This window comes from Homalodisca vitripennis, chromosome X (assembly GCF_021130785.1).
Source record: "Homalodisca vitripennis isolate AUS2020 chromosome X, UT_GWSS_2.1, whole genome shotgun sequence".
Lineage (NCBI taxonomy): Eukaryota > Metazoa > Arthropoda > Insecta > Hemiptera > Cicadellidae > Homalodisca > Homalodisca vitripennis.
This window is the reverse complement of record NC_060215.1, coordinates 65,354,930-65,382,854: the sequence shown is the minus strand read 5'-3', so window position 1 is coordinate 65,382,854 and position 27,925 is coordinate 65,354,930. Positions and strand designations below refer to the sequence as shown.

Here is a 27,925-nt window from a genome sequence, read left to right as displayed (position 1 = left end):
TCTAGCCAGAATAAAAACTGGTGTTTGCTGACCTTTTTGGTGTGTGTTGTGAACTCGTCAGAAATAGGCGTGAATAACGTACGTTTGATTTACTTTGAACCAGGGCACACATTTATGAGTGCCGACAGCTTCCACCATTAAGTGGAAATGTCACTAAAAAAACACAGAAAAAACCTACGATTTTGAAGATTTTGTGTCCGCTGTTTCCACAGCAAACTCTGGAAAAGTGGAAGTTTTAAAATTGCAAGTGGGTGACTTTTATGAGTGGCTCGACTGTTCATCGCAGCATAAGTTACAAAAAACTAAAGACAGAGTGTATCTGAAGGACATTGTTGAAATAAAAGCATTACGTGGAGCCTTTGTTCTGGAGTACAAAACTGATTATGATGAAGAGAGTGATTACAAGAAATTGGATTTTCTTAAAAGAAAATATCAACAAAATTTCCTTTTCGAAGCAAAAACTGAACCAGTCGGGTTTCCAAAAGAAAAAATGGACAACTTGCTTAAAAACTTAAGGCAGGTGTTGGCAGAGAATCGGAAAGCTTTTTGGGTGAACTTGCCATCAGTGAATAAGTAGGCCTAATCGATTGGTCATTTTGTTTTGTTCGATTTCGTATTTCAGCACACGATGAATATACAAATGTAATGTATGTATACACGTTTCTTTTTTGTAAAGTTCTATTTAAAATATAATTGTTGTAAGACTCTGTTGTAACCAATAAGGGCTTAGATTCACAGTAAATATCGTGTTGTTCATTGATTGGTAGGCCTAACGGACAAATTATTAGCCTACTTAATGTTAGTCTTAGACCTACATGTTTCGATGTAAATCTTAAATCTACAAATAAGGAAATTTTATTATAAATTGACTTTACATTAATAAATTTTGTATTCTGGAGCAAAATGAGAACCTAATTATTAGAAGGAACCTACTAATATTTATTAAATTAATTTTGTCAAGGTTTTTACTTGTTAAAGGCCATGGAAGATTGAAATAAATTCTCCAAAAAATTAGAATAATATTAAAATAAACATGCTAAGGGGAGTTTACAGGTTATAAACATCAAACCTGAACAGCAGATACTGTACTCTTCCTTAGCAGAGAGGTAAGCAATTGCAGCCATATGCATGTGACTATACTAAGCAAAAGTGCAGTAAGTGATTTTTTCCCATTAAAAATCAAAATTCGTAACTTTTAACAATTTTTAATGAATTTTAGTGTAATTTTAGGTCTAAAAAGTATAAAACAATCATCGTTTACGATTTACATTAAAAGGGCACTTTAAAAAAACTATTAGGCCCAACATTTCAGTTTGAGGATTTTGCAGATACTGCAGTTTTGCTTATCAGGGCAGAATAGTTGTGCCAACATATTATAGAAGTCTTCAATACAAAATTCTAACCTGTCTAAAAGATATGAAGATAACTTATCATATGCGATGCACTTAATGCATAACATTCGCGTTTAATATAAAAGACGTCAATAGTTTACTGCGTAAAGAGCACCACTGAGATGTACAATTAGGCCTAATGATTGCATTCTTTGGTTAAGAGTTAATATATTGTTTGATTCTTCTTCTTGTATTCCATAGCGAACGCCATAAATTAATATCTGATGTTTTCATCATACATCTTAAAAAGTTGTTAGTAGTTATTAGCAGCAGTAGTTAGTTGCTAGTAGTCGTTTTTAAAAGTTATTAGTACGTTTCTTACTGTGCGTATAAAAGTATCAATTTATGAAAATGAAAGAAAATGTAATTCTGATATACCTATCAGGAATAAATTATTCTCGTGCCCTAGTTTCGGGCGTTAGACGAACTTCTAAAATGTTGGAAATTAAAAAAAACTGTAATAGAAAAATATTAATTCATAAAAGTGTGATGAACGTTTTCTATATCAACTACACGTGGTGGTTATTGATCCTTCCACCAAATGTATCTAACTCCTGTACATGCAGTATTACAAGACGAAATTGTGCAACGTTGCATTTTATTGTACATGTCATCTAAGTTAATTTACTTCTTATTCATAACTGAGATTGTATTTCTTATTTCTAAAAATGGTAAACCTTGTATGCTTTCAATAAATAGACTCTAATTCTGATGCACAAATTACACAGCATACATTTGAAATAACAATATTTAGTAATGCCATATAGTATTGTAGACTGAGGCTCTTAAAAGCCCAACATTGTATAAACCGATGAGACAATATCTCTGCCATTTTGTAATTTGAAAGTGAGTGATTAAGACTTTACAGAGTTAAACACTAAAATAAGTCAAAATTCAATCCTTACTAAGTCATTGGACAAAATCAAGATTCATGAACCCTTAATGTGTAGGCCTAGGTAAAGACAGAGTTAAATGTATTATAATGATTAATTTTTCACCGTAACTCATAGTTTAATGATTAAAAATTCGACTAACAAAAATACAATCCAGCAAACTATCCAGATTATACCACATCAACTTCATAGTTGGTTAATTATTGCTTAAATTACACTGGTTGGTTAGTTCTGTTAAAACTTCTGCTTTCGCAATGTTAAACTTTCCTACAAGACAGCTTAGTTAAGCAAACCTTATATTTATATTAGTTATTTTAAGGAAATCCATTTTCTTTATAATTGTGTAATGAGGGACATTTACTTTACACTACTGAATTGTGAAACGGACCGTTTAGTTATGATCTTATTTTTAATGTTATTATAAAACTTACAAAGTTTAATCGTTCGTTAGTCTGTTAACTGGCCGTTCTTAGCTTTAACTTTGCATAATTTCAGACTTTTTGGTTGTTTATAAAAGTGTTAGTAAATGTGTCTTACCTACAAACGCATTTTAATAAATCGTTTTCTTACAATAATTATAAACATTTATCTTAACACATTTTTTTAAGATCAAGATGTGTCTATATTGATCAAATAATAATCTAGATGTGAATTATGTTATAAAAGTAGGATAATTGCACTTATTTAGTCATCAAACGAAATTATAGAAAACATTCTTTAATTTAATTTATAATTTGTTTTTACGATTTTAGAACAACATATAAAACTAATGAAATTGTAATGGATTCAATCTTCGTCAATTGTCCGTACCGTATTAGATTTCCTTACCTTAATCGAAAATGGATTTTATGGGGTCATATATAAGCTTTAGGATTTATTTTTACAGACAGATTTAGACGTGTTAAAAATTATAGAATTTGCATGAAATAGCTTAAATGTGTTGGTATACTTTTTACTGAGTTGAAGCATCTGGATCACGTTGTGAGTTCGTAATTTTTAAAAGTTAAGTTTCTGCCCAATATTTTGAAATGGCATTACAACCCTCACCATGAAAAGGGGTTCTCAACACACGCACGCAAAAACATACACATATTTTATACTTGAGATGTTATATACTTGTGTTTTGTTATAACTGTAATTATGATTTATTTGTACATTTGGCTTAATGCTATTAAATTATAAAAAAACAACCTATACAAACCAGCAAACAAATACAAAGCATCGATAGTGGTTTACATATATAATATAATGCATTCTTTTGGTACAGGTAGTTGGATATAGTTGCTGGTTAATCGGATGAATCAAACTCTAAACTACACTCAACAACACTTCGATCTTCACTCTTCAGCCATGTCAAAAGGAATGGTTGGCAAGTAAATAAAATGGCTTTTGTTCGTGCCAGTGGGAGTGACGTTTCAAACAAATTTTTAGAAATATTACAAAATGATTTAAAAAATCTATCAATTGAAACCAAGAAAAAATTTCCACAAATAAAAGAAGTATGTAAATTGGTATACATATACACATATAATATTTAAATATTATACTGTATTGTCCGCTTTAATAAAGTAGGGTTATGTTTTTATTTTACTAAAATATAGAATTTGTGTTACTTAGTTATATAGAAATCAATGGTTTTTGGCAAGAACAATTTGGTATATCCATATTTATAATCTAATGATCAGAAATTCAGCTCTAAAACTAAGTTGGTCAAAGGTCTTAGAAATGTCAATCTGCTTGGGCTGGAGAATCAAACTCAGGTTTTGGTCCTTAAAGATTTAATTAAAAACATTTTCGTACCTAGAAAATTATACATGTTATCTACACTGAAAAAGCCTGAACATCATCCCTTATCTTCATGGACATTGTGGTAACAACATTTTCAGCCTATTTACAGAAGAGGAGCAGTTGTCAAATTTAATTAACAGTACACCCACCATTATTTATAGTTCATAATTTATTTAACGAACATAAATAAATATTTTTTATGGCGTTTGAAACAAAATACTATTTAAATATAAAATGTTGGGCTGTATTGCCTATAGAAAATTCCTTATATAAAATAAAAATTCCTGTTTTGTAAAGGAACACAAGAAACATAATGTTTCATGTTCACAAGTTTGTGCTTTTATATCATTATAAGCAATGTCAAAGATATAATCAAATTAACAGATATTTTTTGTATAGCCTACCTATAATATTCTATTAAAAATGTTGATACTAATTATCAGTTTGTTATTCCTAGTCAATACTTTTTAATCTGTCAGTAATATTTACTATCAACGTCGTAGTGGTCTTTACTTTCAGTCATTGCTTGATCTTTGTATGCATAAAATAACAATAATAATGAATTCAGGGATTTATAGCTCTAGAAAATGGTAGGTATTTTCATTAGAACGACCTGAGAATACCAGTTCTTATCGGGCCGACATGATTGCCTCTGTCCATCAGCGTGGGCTATGGCAACATTTTTAGTACTACCCCATATCTCCTGGTGATGGTGGAGATGTCAGATCACTCACAGTCATTTCAGTCATTAGTCTAAACTGATCAAATTTCTAACTGTAGGGCTATCCATCTCTACAACTTAAAACTCTTAAAACAGTCTATGCAATACTCAGAAGCTTTTGAAGGTAATCAGGCCAAATAGATGTACTGTAAACTTTTGGTGTCCTATTCCATTGCTATGTTCATTGTTCAAGTTGAACATAGCGTACTATGACCCAAATATTATGGAATCTCCAGAACTATTCTTGCTCGTAAAACCTATAATCATGGAATTACTTTTCGCAAAGCTTCAAGCTTGGTGCTTATTAACAAAAGATTCTATAGCCTTCAAATTGCGTAGTGTTGACTTAGTGTGTTTTATTGTCTTACTAAACTCTTGAATAAAAGTGTGAGATGATTATGATTACTGTAATCATATTGCTGACTTCTTTCATTAGAATTTTGAATATTATTTACTTCATTAGTCCAAAAAAAAAAAAAAAAAACAATAATTATAAACTAGGTTATTCTAACAGTAATTATTTTAGGGCCTATTTAAAATGAGAGTTGGTAAAAGTTTACATAATTGTATAAGTTAAATTGTATTGGTACAAAAATCTTGGTTTATCATTTAACCCTTTGACTGGTGGGTTTTTTCTCAGCTAGAGTGCCCTAAAAAGTATTTTATTTTTACGATTTTGTTTTTTTTTAGGTGATTTGGGTTTACTGCAGTAAATGTGTTATGAAAATACCCAATTAAACGTTTTTGAATGTTCTTTTCGTATTTATACAGAAATTAATCTAATTATGCACAAAAGTTATTATATTTACTAAATATGAGAATAAAATAAAATATTCAGCATTTTCTCAAAAACATACTAAGGTACAGGTTAGTAACAGTACACAAGTCTCCTAAAAAATCTTTGATGGTATGAAAGGCACGAAAACAGTCTGACACACAAAGCGGAAAGTCGCAATCCTTGCACATCATGTCCTGGTGCTGCTGCTCACCGATACTGGTCTATCTGCACATGTTGCATGCTATCTTCGGCTTGTCTTTATATGTAGCAGGGATGTTGGCAGGAAAATGCCAAGCAGTATGTCTCAGTGGAGCATCTTAGGCTAAAATTCGTCTGTAAGTCTCTCGTGCCATTTTACATAATCAGTAATTACACAAACAGCCACGTTTATTTACTCATGGTATACACAACAAAACTTTTACAATCAAGACAACAGGTACAGTAAAAGTGAGGTTACAACCTGTATTCTCTATACAAACAGAAATAGAATCAGCTGATTACTTGAAACAATTGATTGATTGAATATTGTCATATAGCTTAAATAACATCAATTGGGTCTGAAAGAAATAATTAAAAGAACAACTGCAGTCTAGTGGGAACGACAAAAACTACTTGAAACTGTTTCTTATTTATTCTGCTAGAATGCATTCGTATTCAAGAGCGAGATTATTCATCACGAAACATTGTTATGAAGAAATCAGAAACTCTTTATTACAAAATTTCTTAGAGAAATGTATAGCGTCAGTTTACAGTGGATACAATTCAAATTGTATACAAAAATAATGTCACTCTTGAATGTCTTTCCAGTGCACATATTCATCTAGGGTGTAGAAGGGTCTTGATGTCAGCCAGTCATTCAGCAACTGTTTAGAGTCAAAGCGCTTCACGCACGGCTATCGGCTGAAGGAGAGAAAACCAGCCTTCAGCTTCATTCCTTTAAGAGCTTTTAGTTCTTGTAGTAATATGTTGTACATCTTCTTGCCATCATATGACGGTTTTCTTTCATACAGTGTAAGATGGTGGGCTGGTAGTGGGTAGTTTGCAGGATGTCGGGTGTAGTAGTTGTGGTGGTCAGCAGCTCGAGGTAGGTTCTTCCCATCAACATACAGTATAACCTCCCGAATATAGAGGGCAATCACTGTCATGATTTTTAGGTTCTTAAAGGCTTCTTTACAGGTATCTCTGGGGCCCAGGCAGTTAAGAATCCTTATAGCTTTTTTCTGAAGTCGCAGTAGTCGTTGTAGGTTCTCTTGAATTGTTCCTCCCCAGGTGGCTATCCCGTATCGAATATGAGTTTCAAATATTGCAAAGTAAGTAGTCTTTGCTGTGTGTTACTGATTGTTTTTATTCACTTCAAGATATAAAGACTGGTATTTAATTTCTTACATAGCTTGTCAATATGTTGTGTCCATGACATTTTTTCATCGATAATCATTCCCAGAAATTTGGTGTGTGGCTTTACATCAACATCTGGTAGGGCTGGTACCTGGTTTCGCTTTCTACCAAATGCTAGCTGGTTAGTCTTAGACATATTAACTACCAAGTCGTTGTAGTGGCAGTACTGGTATGCCATGTTCAATGAGGTGTATGAGTGTACCGCTAGCTGTTCAGTAGAGTTTTCTGATGAGAGAAGGGTTGTATCATCTGCATACAGAGACTGTCCAAATATTGAGGCATGTCGTTTGTAAAAAGGATAAACAATACAGGGCCAAGGACATATCCTTGTGGTACACCTCTATTGATAGGGAGTGGTTTTGATCTTACAGTATGGATCTGTCCTCTTTCCGTGTGTCTAACTTCAACCAGTTGGCTGCGTTGTTCCAGGTAGCTCTTGAGCCAGTTAAGGGCAGTACCTCTATTGCCTAGATTTTCAAGTTTGTTTAAAATGAGAGAGTGGTCAAGGCAATCAAACGCCTTACTGAAGTCGAGCATAATGCCTGTAACTAGCTTTCCTGTCTCCAGATGGTCAATTATAAACTCTGCTAGCTCAATGATTGCAGTAATAGTAGATCGCCCTTTTAAGAAACCATGTTGACTTGCTGTTAGTAGCTTATGTTGTTCACAGTACTCCATCAGTCTTTTTAGCACAACCCGTTCAATCACTTTTGAAAAAGTTGAAAGTAGCGAGATAGGCCTGAAGTTACTTGCTTGCGTTGGACTTCCATTTTTTAACTTAGGGTACACCTTGGCTAATTTTAAGGCTGATGGGAATACCCCTGATGTTAAGGACATATTGGTTATAAAAGCCAGAGGTGGTGTAAGTATATTACTGCATTAATTTAATAGCTTGGATGATATGCCATCTACTCGTGCTGATGTTTTGAGTTTGAAGCTCTTGATTATGCTTTGAATTTCTTCTGTATTTGTGTCCAGCAGTTGTGTGAGGTGGCAGTTTACAGGAGGTGCTTGAAATGTATTTTTATTATTGCCATGCTGTCTATTAATGTCAAGTGTATTGTCTGCTGTGTTGATAAAGAATTTATTGAAATGTTCTGCAACTGTTTAGAGTCAAAGTGCTTCACGCACGGCTATCGGCTGAAGAAAAGAAAACCAGTTGTTGAAATATTGTTTATAATAGCATATATTATGGAAAATCTATTTAATTTTGTCAATCTATATAAATTACGATGTGCAATGCTGTGAGCTAAAACTTTTACTAACTAATTTGGTATGCTGAGTCACTTTATACTCAAAATTTGTTTTGACAACACTAAATAATTTACAGGGTCTGTAGGAGTATTAGAATAACATTTTAGCCCCCATTTGGCTTCTTGTCAGATGGCATCTAGTAAAATAAGTTTCACTGAAGAACAAATTTTAATAATGAGTAAAATAATGAGTGCCTAAGCACTTTGGTCTTCCTTACTTACTTACTTACTGCCGTGGCTCTTGGTACCCAAGGTGGTACTTTGCCTCGCCAACACACTGCCTCCAGATCTCTCTATCCATTGCCTCTTCTTCCCTTCTTCCCAGTTTTCTTATGTCTCTTCTGATCTGGTCTCGCCATCTCAACTTGGGCCTTCCTGGTGGTCTTCTGCCCTCCAGATTGTTTACAAGGACGTTCTTGACTAAGGTCCTCCTTCCTTAGTAAATGGCCCGCCCATCTCATTCTCCTACTTCTCACCTCGGCCACTATGTCTGGGTCCATATATAGTTGCCTCAACTCTACATTATGTTTTATCCTCCACTCTCCATCTTCAAGGGTTGGCCCATAGATTTTTCTCAAACTTTGGTCTTCCTACAAGATTAAATTAAGGACAGTTACACATTGCAATAGTTTTATTCATCGACATAAGAAGGAGTGGGGGTAGCGGAAGAGTGCCAGGTCATAGATAATATTTATCATATAAGTACAAGTAAGACCACATTATCTTGTCTTACCTGCCATCTACACACAAGCCACTTCATTTTTTAATTCATGAGCGTCATATAATGATATAATGAATTTTATAAGATAAAAACAATTTTATGCATATCAAGTTACATACATTGTCCTACATTATGTTTATACATTGTCCTAGAAAAAAATTTATCCTGGGCAATGCAAACAAAATTGATATTTTCATCTGTTCAAGAGTGACGTTTAAGGGTTTCTCTTGAAAAACAGGTCTAATACTTAAAATGTGACAACTATGAAAGATTTGTTTGTAAGGAATATGTTTCTTTTGCCAGATCAAATGTTATCTATTTTACCTCAAAACAGAGTAAGCTTGTAATGCCAGCTAGCTTTTCAACATGGTTTTAACATTTTACTGTTATACTATCTATATTTGAACTAATTTTATTAATTTTTACACTTTATTCACACATGAAACGTAGGCAATCTAGTTATAAATAATAACTCTTAATACAATTTTATTATTATTTTAGACTATAATTGTTTAAATAATGAAATTTTTTAAAGTGGTTAAAAACTGATACTACATAAAACATTTTGATACATGTAAAATGTTACATACTATCTTTATACAAGCCTATTCTAGTGATAAAGGTAGACAAGCCTGATGGTACGTTAACATTGCCTTGTTGAAGGTAGAAAGAAGTTTTCCTGATGCGTTGATTTTAATTTGGTTAAAATATGCTAATTGCAATGCTGTGCAAATTGCTTTTTTAATACACTGATTCTATAATGAGACTTATAGCAAGAATAAGACGTGGTGTTAAAAAATCAAATTATAATTTTTTATGTGTCTACTTAGATATGATGAAACAATGATTGCACAACATGTTTTAAGTTATCATTGCTTTTTACATAAAAATTTATCTTTGTTCCAGTCTTGTGAAGAAGGGATAATTAAACTTCGAAATGGAGCGACAAACCCTCAAACACCGATATTTTACCTTGTTAATCAAATATTATATCCTGTTGTTCAAGGATGTGAAACTAAAGACCAAAGAATTGTCAAGGTATTGCATATGATTTGTTATTTAATTTAAAATAAAAGATAATTTTATTGTAGTAATAATTTTAGACAATAGTATGTGAGTGTGGCGTATTTATATATTTTTATTAAAGCCACACAATTTTTATAAAATAGATACACAGTATGTAACCAAATGTGCATAGATATATACAGATGTGCTTAGTAGTAATTTGATCTTAAATGGTAGTTGTAAAAGATTGTTTGTTTAAATGTTTATGGACAAATGGCTATGTTTGATGACAGAAAAGAAGTCGCGTTTGTGGTCAAAAATAATCTGGCACAGAAGATTTCTTGAGAAGTTGGTGAAAACAATATGATATCTAAAGTCTCAGAAACCTCTACACAGATTGAAAACTGTGTTAATGAAGGTAGTGGCTGGAAAATTAGAATTTAAATATTCAAATTAAAATCCTTTGTCAAAACCCGCATTAAATAATATTTTGTCTAAGAATTCTTAGTCATTAAACCACCATAAATACACAACTCACTGTTAATCATGTTTATTTTGCTCCTGTCTTAAGTTATGAAATCCTTGTTTAAGTCATTCTAAAACAATTTTTAAATTAAAAAATAGAATTAGTCTGCATGATTACATCCAAAATTGATGTTTTTATTGAAGGACAATATATTCACGGCCATAACACAAGAAACATAAAAATTAATTAAACTTCTACAATATCCGCTCAAACTAATTGAATCTTCTCCACAATATAGAGCTACTGTGTATGTTTTTGGCCCAACTAAAAACTATACAATTCCTGGAGAATAAAAATGATCAAATTTCATACAAAATTTTAAATAAATATCAGGAATGGCTTCAGAGGAGTCTTTTATTTTATTGAAGATTTACTTTGGTATGTAAATGGCCATAAGTTTTCTGTCTCTTTAATATTTGAAAAAACATTGCAGTATTTTGACCTCCATTGTATTGGTTTTTTTCATGTTTACACTTATCTACGTTTTTCCTGCCTATGAACACTAAACCTGCTTTATGAATTTAAATGAGAGGTTACCAGCAACCATTATAGAGCTTGGATTTACATCAGATAATTTTAATTTTTTCTTACTTTGTGGTGGCAATTGCCACAGTTTTTGTCATGTAAAGGGTAATTGTACCAGACATGCTAATTTATTCTGCTATCAAACCAAGGATTTTGGGGTGTCTCCACCAAGGATAGTAGGGGTTCTCTCATGAGCCAAAAAATTTAAATGTTAAGTCTTATTTTTCACCTGATATTTGATATATTTGTATATTTCTTCTTGATCCTCAGTGTTTCAGCTTAAGGGAATCATAATTCCATATTATGCTCTGTATCATAATGGCAACAATTAAACTCCAGTGTTTGCTTTTGCCGAGATTTTACAGGTGCAGTGGAAAAGACAGGAGGTCATATAGAAACACATTAACATCCTTGATTCGTTTGCTGATGGCTGAAAAGTTCTTGAGCTGCCAATTGAGTAAAAGAAATGAGTCAAAGGCCCATAAGGAAACATCCTTAATTTTAGGTGTCTACGTGTGTACTTTGTATTCATTGAATTTTTCAAACATTTATTGTGGAAGATACGCATATTACTAATCTTGTAAATAATTCAGTTCATAGAAATCGGCACCCTTTCTTACTGCAATAACAAATAGCCCTGCATACCTTATTCTTCCAGTTGTTTTTAAGTTTTAAAACAAGGTAATAATAGTTTCTGTATTATTTTTACTGTCACACATTTTTCTTATTGTAAGACATTTTATGGGACTTGATAAAAACATTGTTTGATAGGTATAATTTTTAGATATATTAATGTATTATTTTTGCTCGCAAGACAAATATTAAAAACAAACAAATATTCAGAATTCTAAACTATAAATTTTGAATATCAAAATACAGATAGACAGAGAACAAAGCAAAATTCACTCTTATCGTAAATACATTTCAAGATTCAAAAAGTACATGCACAAGATTAACGAAATGCACATCATATACAAGAATAGTGTCAAATAAGCATAAGAATACTGTCAAATTTGCTGTCAAAATACCATTAAATTAATCATATTAAGATAACAAATATATATATATATATATATATATATATATATATATATATATATATATATATATATATATATATAGAGTAAGATTCTCATTTCATTTTTAAAGTTTTGTTCTTTACTTATCACTCTTGGTAGGTTTTTTAAAGAACTTATGTCCCATAAAATCAGTTTTCTTTTTGAAAAAAATCCAGCTTATGTTATGGGACATTTCTGTTATACCTTGTGTTGTATTGATGACTATTAACTAGAATTGGAGTGTTGTTTTCTCCTTGTTTTGCATAAAGAACTGTTTCATAAATATATATACTGTATACCGTTAAAATTCCATTTTCTGTAAATAATTTTTTAACAGAGTCAGTCTTATTAAGTCTTAAGGAAAACTCGTAGAGCTCTCTTTTGTTGGACTAGTAATTGATCCAGATTTTTGTTGTTGGGCCATATATGCTTATTCCATATGATAAGTGTGAATGCACTAGAGAAAAATATATATGGATCCTAAAGTTTGTAAACTACAAACCCTTGATAATTGTCTCAGTGCATAACTACCGGAAGACATTTTATTAATAATATGGTCAACATGTTTATTCCAGAAAAAGATTTCATCAATTAAAAATCGTAAAGATTTGGTGTATTCAACTTGGCTTTCTTCCTTTTTGTTTACATTGATGCCAATATTAATTTTGGTTCTGGTTTGTCTTGTAGAGAAAGAAATAAAATTCGATTTGATCGAATTCAAAAGTAATTTTTTGGCATCTAAATATTGTTTTACCAAATTTATACTGATGTGAGAAGATATTTCAATGTCTTCTTCCGAACTGCCAGATACTGTAATATTAGTATCATCTGCAAACCGATGAATATAACAATTTTGAGGGACTAATTTGGGCATTCCATTCATGTAACACAGAAACAGTAAAGGATCCAAAATTGACCCTTGTGGGACTCCATACTTTATGGTTTGGATTGCAGATTTGAATTTACTTATGTAATGATATTTACTTGATTCTAATTGTGGAGATGTGTGCTCTACTTCAACATATTGCTTTTGCTCTGTTAAATATAATCTGAACCATAACCGTTCTTTATTTTGGATTCATATATTATTAAGAGACAATATTAATTCTGTATGATACACACTATCAAGAGCGAGAGAGATATCTATGAAAATTCCTACTACCTTTTCACCTTTATCAATAATATAAATTATTGATAGAATAAATTCAATGCACACAGTAATTGTTGATTTCCCTCTCCTGAAACCATGTTGTTGATTATCCAATAAGTTATTAATTTCTAAGTAGTTCATAAGTTGAATGTATAAGGGATACTGGTCTAAAACACGATGGATCAATCGGATAGCCTTTTATAAAAATAGGAATTACCCTATCAACCTAAGTTCATTTAGAAACTGACCAGAAAAAAGCGACAAATTTATTAGATAAGCAAGTGGTTTTAGAATGAATGAAAGAGATTGCTTCACCAATTTAATTGGTATTTATCATGTCCTGTAGACATTTTATTCTCTAATACAATCTTTTCCAAATTAGTTTCTGTAATTTGCTTAAATCTAAATCTATTTGGTGCTTCACAAAGATTTTGAAAATTGTGATGGCTTACATCCCAAAAAGGTAAATTAGGTAAGACTAACTTATCAACTACATTTTTGGTCTATTATACAATCTTTAAAGAGTATCAGGAATACTTTTTTACTAAGTATATAACAGAATGTTAAGTTCAGAGCATAGCAATTGTTTAGATCCTTCTTTATAGCAACCTTTCTTATTTGAACCTTAAGATCAAGATACGTGACTTAAAGATTACATGATATTTAAAATAAATGCTGTAATTATAGTCACCTTATTATTGCAGTAATTTAGAATTAAAAACAATATAAAAAATAACTTTTAGGGCATCTATATAATAGTAACACTACTCTGTTAATGAAATAAATCTATTCTGTATTAATTTTAGATGTGCCTTGGGATCATACAGAGGTTGATTACAAACCAGGTAGTGGACCAGAAGGGAGCACGTTACATAACAGACACGTTCTGGATGCTCATGGAGTCTGGGACAGAAGAAGTGAAGATCCTGCAGTCTGTTACTTTATTACTTACAACAAATGCAGTTGTTCATGGAGACACATTGGCACGGGTTCGTTCTTGAAAATGTCTGTTATTATATAGATTAGTGGTATTGTTCCAAAAAATTAAAATTTTTATTAAAATTGCATTACTTATAAAGTTTTTTGAGGTATTATCTAAATATAACATTTACTGAAAGTACAGAGGTTATAGCTCTTAACATCCTCATACCTCTCTAACTACTATTATGTAAAATAGTAAAATATTGCATTTAAAAATTAAAATTGAAACTGTGAGAAGTGAGCAGAGGAACTATTTTTAGGGCTAAATTTCTTTTTATTTATCATTCCCAGCTTGTTGACACTGGCTGTTTGCACTTATTTGCAAGCTGTCACAAATATATAAACTTGTATTAAAACTGATCCAATTAATTGACATGTGTTTGAATTTATATTACAGAGTTTAATTTATAATACGTGATAATTTATAATACATAATTTTTTACATACAATATTTTTTTCTCTTCAACTAAAGATTTAAATGCAATAATTCTAGTACTGTAACTTGATATTATGTAGGTGTACACCCACAACAAAAATTAAACTCTGTATCTTTTATAGTTCATGAGAAAAATGTACCTTTATACAAACAAAATCAATTACTAGTAAACGAGCAACAAAGAAAATTTATTTATTGTTCTGTTTAGAAGAGTCTTGCACCATAATCTATCATCAGCATCTATTTTCTTGTCTTTTTGTAGCTTCCTCTTTGCTCTCTTGGCTTGTCTAGCTGCTTTTTACATTTCTTGTGTTGCCTTTTCTGCTTTCTTCAATCGTATTCTATCCATGGTAGGTAGCGCGTCGACCGACTTTTTGACAATTTTAGTCTTGATTTATCAAAACACCCACAACTTACTGGAATAACAATCATGAAAGGTTTAGAATTGCATCATAGGCACCAAGTTTCAAGGTAAAAAACTTAAAATATGTGTTTTTTGGAAACTTTTTACCAAACTATGTTATTGAAAATTTCATTTTGGTTTTATGTTTGGCAATGAAGGCACTTTTTTTAAAGTTTGAGATTTCATAAGTCAGTGAATATTTTTTCATGGCAAGTAATATAGCTTCAGGATGGCTGTGTTTATTGCTGTAAGGATGCTTCAGTTCTTTTGCTTTATTATAGCCATACCAAGAATAAACTCTCTTCAGCATAGGCCACTGGGAGGGTTTCATTGATTGTCAGCTTATAGAAATAAACGGCCCATATATTTTTCTCATGCCTTGTACTCCAGTGTTATCTGACACCGCTCGTTTTATGGCTAATCCATAATATGTAACTTGTCAATATCTAGATCATTGAGCCTATTTTTACCTCCAATCTTACGAATAGAACTAACAACGGAACAAATTCAAAAACACTAATTTTGTTTATGTTGAGTAAAAGAAAATAGGCAAACCAGGAAAACAACCACAGATGTAGACAATACTGGCTGGTACTACCAACATAACAGAATCAAAATACACCTAACAGTTTTGTGCAAGTGTTACTATACAAAATGAGGCCTACTCTGGTGGTACCATAAAGCAAAAAACTTGAGACATAGAGGGCTGTTCAGAAAGTTGATTACGTTTTGCGCTTGTGGCCTACAGGGTGCGGGACTAGCCGGGGCCATCTTGGTGTTCCCACCCCCCCCCCCCCCCCCCCCCCCCCCCCCCCCCCCCCCCCCCCCCCCCCCCCCCCCCCCCCCCCCCCCCCCCCCCCCCCCCCCCCCCCCCCCCCCCCCCCCCCCCCCCCCCCCCCCCCCCCCCCCCCCCCTCCCCCCCCCCCCCCCCCCCCCCCCCCCCCCCCCCCCCCCCCCCCCCCCCCCCCCCCCCCCCCCCCCCCCCCCCCCCCCCCCCCCCCCCCCCCCCCCCCCCCCCCCCCCCCCCCCCCCCCCCCCCCCCCCCCCCCACCCCCCCCCCCCCCCCCCCCCCCCCCCCCCCCCCCCCCCCCCCCCCCCCCCCCCCTCCCCCCCTGGACGTCCCACCGCTCAGTGGCTATAGCCGTGCTAGCGGGAAGTTCGTGTTGTAAGCGTGAGTCCACGAGTGGCCTGTTTGAAATGTCGGCCGGCAATTGAAAATCCCGCCAACTGTGCAGGTTGCGCGCAGTAATTAGGTTTTTGACTACCAAAAACTGTAAGCCTATAGAAATCTATCGGCAGTTGTGTGAAGTTTATGGGGAACAACATATCATGAAGGTGGAGTGCGACTCCGGGTCATATAAGTTTAAAAATGGCCGAACAAATGTTCATGGAGAAGAGCGAAGTGGAAGGACCCGCATAGTGATGACGAACTTGTTGAGAAAGTTGACGCAAAAGGTCTGAGAAATCGACGGTTAACCATAACGGAACTCGCCCCGTTAGAAAATTTTTTTTTAATTTCCTCAAATTTCACGAACTTTGTTATACGAAAATGTCACTGATAAGCTTGGCTTCCACAGTTTTGTGCGAGAAAATTTGGGTACCGAAAATTCTGACCGACGTCCACAAAAAACCAGGCGCATGGCCTGCTGCGTTAAAACAATTTGGATGCTTACGACAAAGAGGGTGTCAACTCGATCGCATCGTAACTGGCGATGAAACATGGGTGAACATGTTTAAATGCGAGACCAAATTGCAGTCAATGGAGGGGGACACCACAAGTTCACCTCACAAACCAAGAAAATGTTTGCAAACGGATGGACGGCAAGAAGGTTATGGCGACGGTTTTTGGAAGAGAAAGGGTAAGTTCTTGTTGATTTCCTGGAACGAGGACTACAATCAAATTCAGAAAGGTATTGCCAAACGTTAAACAACCTCAGAAGAGCGATCCAAAACAGGTAGGGGAAATTGAGATCGAAAATCTGTTGATGCACGAACGCTCGAACCTCACACGGCAAATCCGCTACACGTGAATTTCTCGAATAATTCCAGTGGGGAGTGTTTCCTATCCACCATAAAGCCGGATCTGCACCAAGTGACTACAATTGTTCCAAACAATGAAGAAGTGGACTGCAACGCAGCGCTTGACGACGACACAGAGCGTGCAGCAAAGAAGTGACAAACTGGTTGAAGACACAGGCGGCATGAATTTTATGAGGGAGGCATTGTCAGCTCATCCATCGCATATGATAAGTGCCTAAATTTGAATGGCGACTATGTTGAAAGTAGTATTTAAGTGTGGGCTTTCTTATGTATATGACTCGCGGCCGGGCGCGCTTTGCTGCGCATTTCAATAATTTTTTGCACAAGTGCCGCGGCTTTCGCACGCAATTTCCCGTGAAAACGTACAATATATCCACTTATCTTTTTCTATCACATTCTAAACATTGCTGAGATAATTGATAGTCGTTCCATCGTGAGCCTCTTGGGCGTATTATGAGGTATGTACCTAATTCCGCCTCTATCTTGCTGTTACCCACGGCTTTCGCACGCTAATCTTAGAAACGAAGTCCTTATATAATTAGTAAATTTTTTTTTTAAGATATAAATTTTAGAATAAAATTGTTATATCTCGAGCCTACGGGAGATTCCTTTCGAGCTTGCTTTGGTTGTCTCGATCGAGGATATGTACAAAGGAGTTTTGAGAACCATATCTTCTGTCAAAGAAAAACAACTAAGGGTTGATTTTATAACATTCTTTATTATTTGTGGCCAACGTATAGTTAGTAATTATGATATCTGCATTACTCTTCTGATCAAGCCTGAGCATGGTTTATATTAAATAAATATTGCAGTTAAAGGGAATTTTTACGTCAAATTTGAATTGTTTATCTGGATTAGTAAAGTCTTTGTTTAACAGTGATTGCAAAAACAGTTTTAAACAAAACTTTGTCGTTTCTACTTAGGTTATTATGCTTTAAATAACTAGTAAGTGTAATATATGTTTACATAGAACAGCTGATGTAAAATTTTGAAAAAGCCGTGAACATACTGTTGACTGCCAATGCATTTCTTATGGGTATTTCTGTAACCCGTGGGGCGGAATTCTGAATGGGAAAGGGCTGGCAATACGCTTATATAACCTTCTCCGTTGGGGAAAAATACATATAGTACAAATTTTCATCATGATCGGTCCAATAGTTTCACGATTCCATAACGACAAACATACAAACAAGTCATTTTTATATTTATAGATATTTTTTGTCGCATTATATATGTTTACACAGACAGTGATTAAAATTTGAAAAGACTCTTTCATTAATTAACCAATGTTTGCTCAATGCATTTCTTTAACGGGTATTTCTGTAACAGTGGGGCGGAATCCTGAATCGGGAAAGGATAAAAAGTATCCTATAACCTTCTACAGATCAAGCGAAAAAATTTAAAAATAAAATTAGCCGAATCGTCCGCGTTTGTGAGTGATGCAGATAACACGAACAGTTGCATTTTTCTAATATAGATAAAATATTGTTGCCTATACTTTGTTAATTTTTAATTCCAATAAACGTAATTCTACTTTCCGAATAGCCATCATATTATGTTGTTATATTATAATAGTATACTTAAGAGTCATTGTACATAAATTCTAAGACCAGATCCTAAAAGAGGAAGTTTCGTTCTATAAAACTAAATTAAAAACATAAAATCGCCAAAAGATTATATTTGACCCATCCCACTCCCCTTAATTTGATTATGTTTATTAAAATACATATATAAAACATTCACAAAGCTCGTGTCATTTAAAATTAAACTAGCCGAGAATTCCATTGTACATTGCAGCTGCGGCTCCGCTCTCCCTTCTACGATTTATTACCTGTTCATGATCCCTGCTGTCCTTGATACATACAGGTATCTTTAATAGATGTTCCTGTATATCTATTTCGGTGAAATTCCATGTATATATTTTTAAAAATATAGTATTTAAAGCAACACTGTATGCTAAAAAATTTATTTTTTTAATAATTTGTTTTAACAAAAATCGAGAGTACAAAAAGATTTTTTGGTAAACTTTACAATTTATATTTTAAAAAATCTCACGTATACCATACAAATTCATTAATTGTTAATTAAATACTGCACTCGATTGTCCCTCTTTAATGAATTATTTTAAATTTGCCTTAAATAATTGAAATTGTCTGAGCTAGTGTTATTTTTAAGTATGTTCAAAATTAGCTGAACAATTTTATGAATATTTTGTTATATATGTATCATGAAGGTTAATCTGATTTGTTATAGAACCTTGTGCTTTGTTTTCGTCTGCATTTTACGAAGGACTCCACGACAATAAACACTGCAGGTGCTACAGTCAGACAGCTTGTATCACTGGTATTTGAAAGAGTTATAGCTGAAGATGAGCACTTTAAGACTCAAGACACTTCACCCCAGGAAGTTAACTTTGAAGAGCTCAAAGTGCCCAGAAACATATCTCCCAAGGGCCTACGCCCCTGTGCTGGTGATGCCTACCTTATGTTCCAGGTCATTCATTAAATTAATGTTATGTATCTTCTCAATGTGCTTGCTAATCTTTATGCTTGACAATACTTACTATTGTTCGTTAATTTATAGCTTTTTACTTCATAACCCATTTATGCTACCTATTTTGCTTGTGTTCATATGCAGTGAAATTAAAGTAACAAAATAATTTTGTCAAACCATTTTTATTGCTGGAGGATATAGACTACTTAACTTTTAAAATGGGCTTGTTTTAAAATTTTACACACCTTTATTTACTCTCGCTGTAGTGTCGGGGGGTAGTGGTGAACCACCTACAGTAAAAACAATCCGTCATTGGCTAAAAAGCCTTTCAAGGAAACCGGTAGTGTTTTAATATCGTCTCAATATGAGGAAGGTAACAAATCAATCCCACATTGAAGCCAACTAACTTTAAACAAAACTTGAAAGAATTCTCTTTCATGATAATGATACAATTGTTTATTAATTTGTCCCTTAAAATTATATTTAAAACTAGGAAGATCTTGTTCCAACACTGTGTGTGTGTGTGTGTGTGTGTGTGTGTGTGTGTGTGTGTGTGCGTGTGTGTGCGTGGTGCGTGCGTGCGTGCGTGTGTATATATATATATAAGGTAAGTATAATATATATATAAAGGCAAGTTTTATTACTCTTTACAGTATAAAATAAAAGATTCTTTACAAAAAAGCATTAAAATGTACATTATTTTAAAGTGAAAACACAAGACTGATCAAAGTGGAACCTTATCTTATAATACTCAATAGGTAGAACCAAGTACAGTAACTTCTGCTAACCATTGATACATTTTGTAGCATTTAAAATCAGTTAATGAATTTCATAGTTTGTACTACTATATCTTAGCAGATAAAACTTAATGTCTGATACATGAAGGTCGGATAAGTGTGACTGTATCGAAGTAGTTATAATTTGATTTGACAGAGCTATTGGGCTAAATTGAAATCTTTAAAAAATTTAATTGTATATAGCACAGCGGTTCTCAAACTTTTTACTTCGAGCCCCCCTTTGATAATCCGGGTGGTAGCCGGCCCCCCCCCCCCTACATGTAACCGTACTTTATAAGTGAGTTGCTTTTGGAATTTTACAGTCAACATTTTTTGCTTAGTTTTACATGTTTTATGGATACACACACACTACACCATTACATTACACACTACTACATTAGAGCCTAATGGGGCAATAGGTTTAATCATAATTAAACAACAAATCTATACAAATTTTACTATTTATTTATTTCAGCTACTACAGTACATAATTGTTATTTATAACTCATCGTAATCATAATAAAAAGAGCTTCAATGTGAAGGATGTGCTTGTTTTCTCTTTGCGCATAGTTTGTTGAAACGCAGTGTCAGTTCTGATAGCGCCACTCTGAGTTCCTTGGTCAAATCTAGTCTTGAGCGATATTTACTCTTCATGGCCGCTAGAGCAGAAAATCCAGTTTCACAAGAATAAGTGGTGGCAAATGGAGTGACTATTTTTAATGCCTTTTCACTCAAAATTGGGTGTTCCTTTTGTACACCAATCCAGAAGGATGTAAGGAAATGTAAGGGAAGATTCTTTAAACTTCCTTTCAAGCTCAGTGTCACCCTGGAGGTCAGTGAGATTTTCTTTTTCTATCATGTTTAAGGAGCACTCATCGACGGATGGTTTGAATGGGTTTTGAATCCATGCTAACCTATCCAAAATTATTTTTAAAACAAGATTTGGAGATTTTTAAGTGTTTAAGAAAGAATTTATTTGGATTCGTTGGAATAGTTTTGAGATCCATTTCTTCAATAATAATTTTAAGATTAGGCAATAGCTCAATATTGTCACATTTCATACTGCCGTACAAACATAGCTTCTTTACAAAGCTTTTACAGACCTTTTCAGTCCATTGCAGAAGGTTTGCATCTTTTTTCTGTAATGACTCAATTAGTACATTTATTTTCTCGAATATATCTGCCAGGTACGCTAATCCCAGCAAAAAATCTGAGTCAGTGAAAAACATTGAGTTTTCCGTTAAGCAAAAATGCAAGGATTTCATGTCTAAGCTCAAATATTTTGGTCAAAGCCTTTCCTCTTGATAACCAGTGAGCTTGAGTATGAAACAGTAAAGCTGTGTGTTCTGAGCCCATATCTTCACAGAGAATTTTAAAAACTCGAGACTTTAAAGGCTGCCTTTTAATGACATTGACAATTCTGGGGTCATACCTTTTGCTGCTAGAAGCCTCTCTATGAATTATACAGTATGTGCATTTAGCTTCTGGAGCTACCTTTTTGATCAAACCTTGAAGTCCAGTATATTTTCCTGACATAGATTGAGCTCCATCTGTGCAAACTCCTGTACATATGATCCAAGATATGTTATTATCATGCAAAAGTATACCAATCATTCGGAAAATGGTTTCACCAGTGGTATCGGCTGAAAACGTTTAAAAAAAAAAAAAAACAACTCTTCCCGCATTGCATCATCATCGACGAATTTTACATAACATATTAAATAAGCAACTCCATGAAGATCGGTATCTTCATCAACTTGTAGGGTAAAATGAGCATTTTTCACCTTTTCCATCAATTGCGCTTGAAGATCTTTTGAAATGTCAGCTATGCGTCTGATACCGTATCATTTGACATTGGTATGGCCTTCAACTGTTGACCCATGGATTCTCCAAACATAGTTGAAACCATATCAATTGCTGCTGGTAATTTCAGGTCTTCTCCTATAGTGTGTGGTTTTTTCTTCCGAGCGATTTTGTGAGAAATCTGCTAAGATGCCAACAAAGCCTTTGAAGGTACACTTGTAATGTTGGAAAAAGCATTCTTTGTAGATTTAACATTGTTAAGTTTTCGTTAAAAAAACTCTCTAGGTTTTTTTTGCGATATTTCAATGTTTAGTGTCAAGATGTCTTTTTAGTTTGTTAGGTTTCATGCTGTCAGATGCCAGGACGGCTAGACAGATTACACACTGGGGCCGTTCTTGGCCATTTATGATTGTTTTTGTAAAACCCAATGATAAATAACTGTTGTCATACTTGCGCACTTTGGCTACGCTTGGTCCACTCGGTCTTGCAGAACGTGTGGTTACACTTGTCATGTCACCCGGGTCCTCATTTTGACCTTGACTGTCACTGATGCCACTACTCGTACCTGCCTTCACGGATGCATTTCCACTTCCACCCCTTGTTACAGTTACAAGAAATCTTTTCATTTTGATGTAAATATACACACTTGTACTCAAAAAACTTAAGCAAAACCAAAGTATCTATGAAAATAACCACAAAATATGGAGATCTGCTACGTTCAAAACGTGGAACTGCACTAACTGAACTAGACGTGGCGCATTGGCAGTAGGGGTAGGAGTGGTGGGGGTTTCGGGAAAGTCTGGGCCCGATTGGTCACGGTCGTACTTCACAAGTCATTGGACAAGCAGGTGTTACCACGATAACGTTACCGTAAGCGCTACCTCGAGTCATCTCCAGCGCTGTACTGAAAACATGTTGGTGTACACTCAACAGTATTTTACCGCCGATAAACTAAGAAAAATAAAATATTCGGCACTATTACTAAGATGACTAAAAATAATACATACACTTGTTATAATTTAAAAAATAAGAAGTTTGCTTTATTATTTTGTAAGTAAATTAAATTAATATTTCAAGCAAGCATTGGCCCCCCTTAGCCTTAATTGTGCCCCCCTTGGGGGTCGTGCCCCACACTTTGAGAACCTCTGGTATAGCAGATAGAGTGTTCAATATATTTTAAGCTCTTGAGATGTAGTATTAATATTGTAGACATAAGAAACACAAAACCAAATAACTTCCGAAATGGGTTGGTATGTACTGTTGTTCTTGTGAGACTTACAATTTACAAGTGATCTATATTTACTATTTTGGTATTTGTAATATTCCTCTCCTGAAATTAAATTTTATTGCAGGATCTTGTGCAGCTAGTAAATGCCGACCAACCATATTGGTTAATAGGAATGACTGAAATGACCAGAACATTTGGTTTAGAACTTTTGGAATCTGTTCTTACAAATTTTTCTTCAGTATTTTTTAAGGTGAGTTGTGTCAGTAATATATGCAAATAAAGGCATAATTATGTTATTAACACTCAGAGCCCTAGGTTATCATCTAGTGGGATCCAAGAACCACATTTAATAAACTAAAACATAATCTGAATCCAAAAAGTTATAATACAAAATCTCACTAACTAAAGTATGGAATACTAGGTGTACACTTATTCTATTTATAACAGGTGAATGACACCAGTTCCAGCAAATTTAGAAACAATACAATTTTCCTTTTTAAATCTAAGGAAACCTCTCATGAAGCTAATGGTGAGACAAACTCCAATCACTTATTGTCACAATTTTTGGTTTTGTAAAAAGACAAATAAGAAAACTATTGTTACATGGTAACATCAAATACCTATCATTAAATGTGTATACACTGAAATTATAAATAAGTAAGTTTCTCATAGAGAACTTAAAGTGATCAATAACAAAACAATAATGGTAATTTTAATAAGCACTGTGATGAGTTTCTGAAATAAAAATTATATTTTAACAGTATTTGTAAGTTGGTACTTTGATTTAGATTTACCATTATAGTATTACTTTCACAATAATACAGGGTTATCCAAAAAGTAACCATTATTTATGTGTAGCGCGAGTAGTGGGATAGCATTGATATGTTAACATTAGTGCGTACAGTGGTTCAGTACACTTTCAACTGTGCAAGGCAAAGCATCATATGTTCGAGCGTTGTCCAGTTATAACTTCAAAACATGTGTGCTGTAATTGAAAATGTCAAGTGTATGGTGTTGTAAGATTTTTTTGGACAAAAAAGTCGCTCAGCAATCAAGATTTATCATGAATTGTGTGTGGTTTATGGCCCAAACATTGTGAGCAAAGGTTTTAGCCCGTTGATGGGTGCAATTTAAAAAAAAAAATGGAAGAACAAACATTCACAAGAAGAAAGGAGCGGTAGGCCTTCTCCTGACTATAATGACCAAAGTAAATAAAAATGTTCGTGAGAAGTGTTTCTTCACAATTTTGAAACTTTCAGATCATTTTCACAGAACACAAACACACAATCACAAAATTTTGTTTATAATTGCAAATCAGAAAAATACAATTTTTTATTAACTAAATTAAACAGATTGCACTGAATGATCTATTGGTTTTGCTTCAAGTGTATTAACCTCAGCTGAACTGAAATACTCAGTCATTGATAAGGAAGTCTTGGCAATTGTCTTTGCTGTAAAGAAATCCAACCAGTATTTCTTTTGTAAGAACTTAAGATGATAAATTTGATTTTTAATTATTACATAGTAGTATATATTTTGGTTAATATTAAATTTTAATTTAAAATGTAATTTGTTACAGTTTTAAGGTCATTAAATGTAAATATGTCTATATATCTGTATATTATGTGAGGTTGAGTGGTAGAGAGGGCTAAATAGCCCTAACTCCGCCTCTTGAATAAAGGAATATTTCATTTCATTTCAACTTACATTGAACAGATCATAAACTGTAACTGCATGTTTTTGGTCCTTATGCAGCAAGTAGATTGCACCATTACATACTCTTTTTACCTGGTTATGATTTTAGTACTGAATATGTGACATCAGAAGCGAATTGTCATGCTGATGGTCTGTCTAGATTACCATTAAATGTACTGTAAGTGAACTAATCCCATCCCTTGGCAAAACAGATGAAATAAATTATGATGGTACTTACCTTCTGTGTTTAAAGGATAGTGAAATTCATTAAAATGTTTTTAATGTAAGGAAGGAAACTCAAAATGATCAAGCACTAAATAAAATCTTAGGATTTGTTTTGCATGGGTGGCCTACAAATATTGCAAATAGTGAACTAAAAGCTTATTTCCTGAGATAAAATGAACTAACTGTTGAAGAAAATATTTTAAATGAATTACATACTGGTCATCTAGGTATGGTAAAAATGAAGTCATTGGTAAGGTCATTTTGTTTTGGTGCCTAATAGAACAACAAACACTCGGAAAAGTATTTCTGCATGTATGGGATAGTAAAAAAAGTGGCAAATATATATATATATATATATATATATATATATATATATATATATATGTAGATTTCATAGAATCCATAAACTCCAAACTGTATCTCATAGTGGTAGACGCTCATACAAAACTGTTAGAAATAGAGGAAGTTGCATCAGCCTCAGCTTAACAGATAATAAATTAAGACCTTTATTTGCTAGATTTGGAATTTCTGAACAAATTATATTGGGACAAAGCTAGAATCTTTTATCATTTAGGACAGCAATAAATGGAGAATTAATATCTAATAAAAAGAAAGAAAAGGCAGCTATATGTTTTAATTCATATTTCACAAATATAGCAGAAGAAATTCTAAGGAACATTCCAGATTCTTAGAGGCAAGCGATGCAACATATAGCTCAAGAACTGAATGCTGAACTAAATGGCATTGCATATACAAACACAAAAGAAGTCAGGGAAATCATCTCTAATTTAAAACAAAAAAACTCAGCTGGTCTAATTGAGATGCCTTAAAAAATACTAAAACACTAGGTGTGGATGAGCTTAATTTTCCACTTGACATAATTTTCAATGAATCTTAAAGAAGAAAAGTTTCCTACCTGAATAAAAGTGTCAAAAGTCTACCCTAAGTTCAAAAATGGTGAAAAATACCAAACTCAACAATCACAGAAAGATCTCACTTATTTTAACTATTTTTAAAGTATGTAAAAAAATGGTTCTAAATTGATTTCTGGATCACTTTGCCAAAAATAACCTGTTTAATGATGGCCAGTATGGCTATACTACTGGAAAACCAACAACTAAAGCAATGTCAAGTTACCGAAACCATTATTGACAACTTGGAAGCAGGTAATTTACCAATGGCAATTCTGCTTGATCTAAGTAGGCTTTTGATTGCTTGTCATTAACTTATCCTTGACAAATATGGGAGTAAATAAAACTGAAAATAAATGGTTTGAAAGCTATATGGAGAGCCGACAACAACTAGTGAAACTGAAGCATACCCACAATGGTATCACTGAAGAAATAGAATCATAATCCCTCCCAGTCTAAAGGATGCTCCAAGGATCAGAACTAGGACCAGCACTCTTAATTTTATTTGTTAACATCATGCATCAGTATCTGGGAGAATTCTGCACACCCAAATATATGCTGATGATACAACTCTGCTACTGAATGGACAATCATCAGATGACAGTAGTGTCACCCGATGTTGCCGTAAATATGGCATACCAATATTGCAATGGAAATGACCTGGTTACAAACCAAAACCAGTCAGATAATGTTTGGAAGACGAGCATCTGAAATTCAAATCATTCCTGATGTACAAATGGAGCCTCATGTTAAGTTCCTGAGTCTGAGTATAGATACTATGACTTGGACAACATGTATAGATACTCTTAATAAAATACTCAATACTGGCCTGTATATGATAAAACAAATCAAATCCCTCAGCAACAGTGACACAGCTATATTAATCTATTTCTCCTTTTTTGAAAACCATCTGAGACATGGTCTTGCTGTATGGGGTTATACAATGGCAACAAATCTAAAAAGAGTCCTGATTATCCAGAAAAAATCTAACAAAGTCCTAGCAGGTCTACATCACCTGGAAAGTTGCAGAGATACTTTTAAACCTTTTAAAAATACATAAACTCTTATAACAATACATTCTATAAAAGATTTTTTCATTTTGGGCGGGTAGATGTTAGCAGCCTGTAGCGGCCATGTTGTTTTATCCAAGCTATACAGCTTTGTTGTTGTTGTCAGCTGTTTCATTAATGTATTGTTGTTCAGTGAGTGTTACCATTTCATGACAAGTTACACGATTGAGTAGCATGTTCAGATGATTAAACTTTATTATCAAAATGAGTGTTCACTAGTTAAAAACGTTATGTGTGTTGTGACCATTTTACGGCAGACGTGCAGGCCCTTCAATGTCAACTCTTCAATGTTTGGGAGCTAAATTTGAGAAGACCGGGTCAGTAAACATCCAGCCTACACCCAGACATCAAAGGAACAGCAAATCTATCAAGAACGTCACCACTGTCCGTGAAAGTGTGCAAAGGAACCCAAGGCAGTCAATTCCTCGCCGTGCACAAGAACTCGGCCTTTCGTAAACTCCAACTTGGTGAATTTTGCGTCTGGATTTAGGCCTGCATCTGTACAAAATCCAACTGACCCAGGAGCTCAAAGTGTATGACCATAGACAACGCTGTTTGTTCGCCGAGTGGACTTGGAGCGTTTGGTGGAGGACCCTAATTTTGGCTGAAAAATTAACTTCATCGACAAAGCACATTTCTGGATGAATGGTTATGTTAAGA

At 34.0% G+C, this 27,925-nt stretch overlaps 1 protein-coding gene across 3 annotated transcripts in view; it reads left to right on the top strand.

Annotated features, from left to right (window-relative positions):
* The first annotated feature begins 3,639 nt into the window (after positions 1 to 3,639).
* The window catches only part of LOC124369096 (protein MON2 homolog), a 135,319-nt gene continuing 111,033 nt past the window's right edge, over positions 3,640 to 27,925 (top strand). For all 3 annotated transcript variants that reach the window (XM_046826834.1, XM_046826833.1, XM_046826832.1), the window contains exons 1-5: positions 3,640 to 3,783; positions 9,847 to 9,978; positions 14,011 to 14,193; positions 19,318 to 19,557; positions 23,489 to 23,614. In XM_046826834.1, the coding sequence (XP_046682790.1) occupies positions 3,667 to 3,783; positions 9,847 to 9,978; positions 14,011 to 14,193; positions 19,318 to 19,557; positions 23,489 to 23,614 (798 nt within the window). In that variant the 5' untranslated portion in view covers positions 3,640 to 3,666. The remainder of the gene's footprint in view (positions 3,784 to 9,846; positions 9,979 to 14,010; positions 14,194 to 19,317; positions 19,558 to 23,488; positions 23,615 to 27,925) is intronic.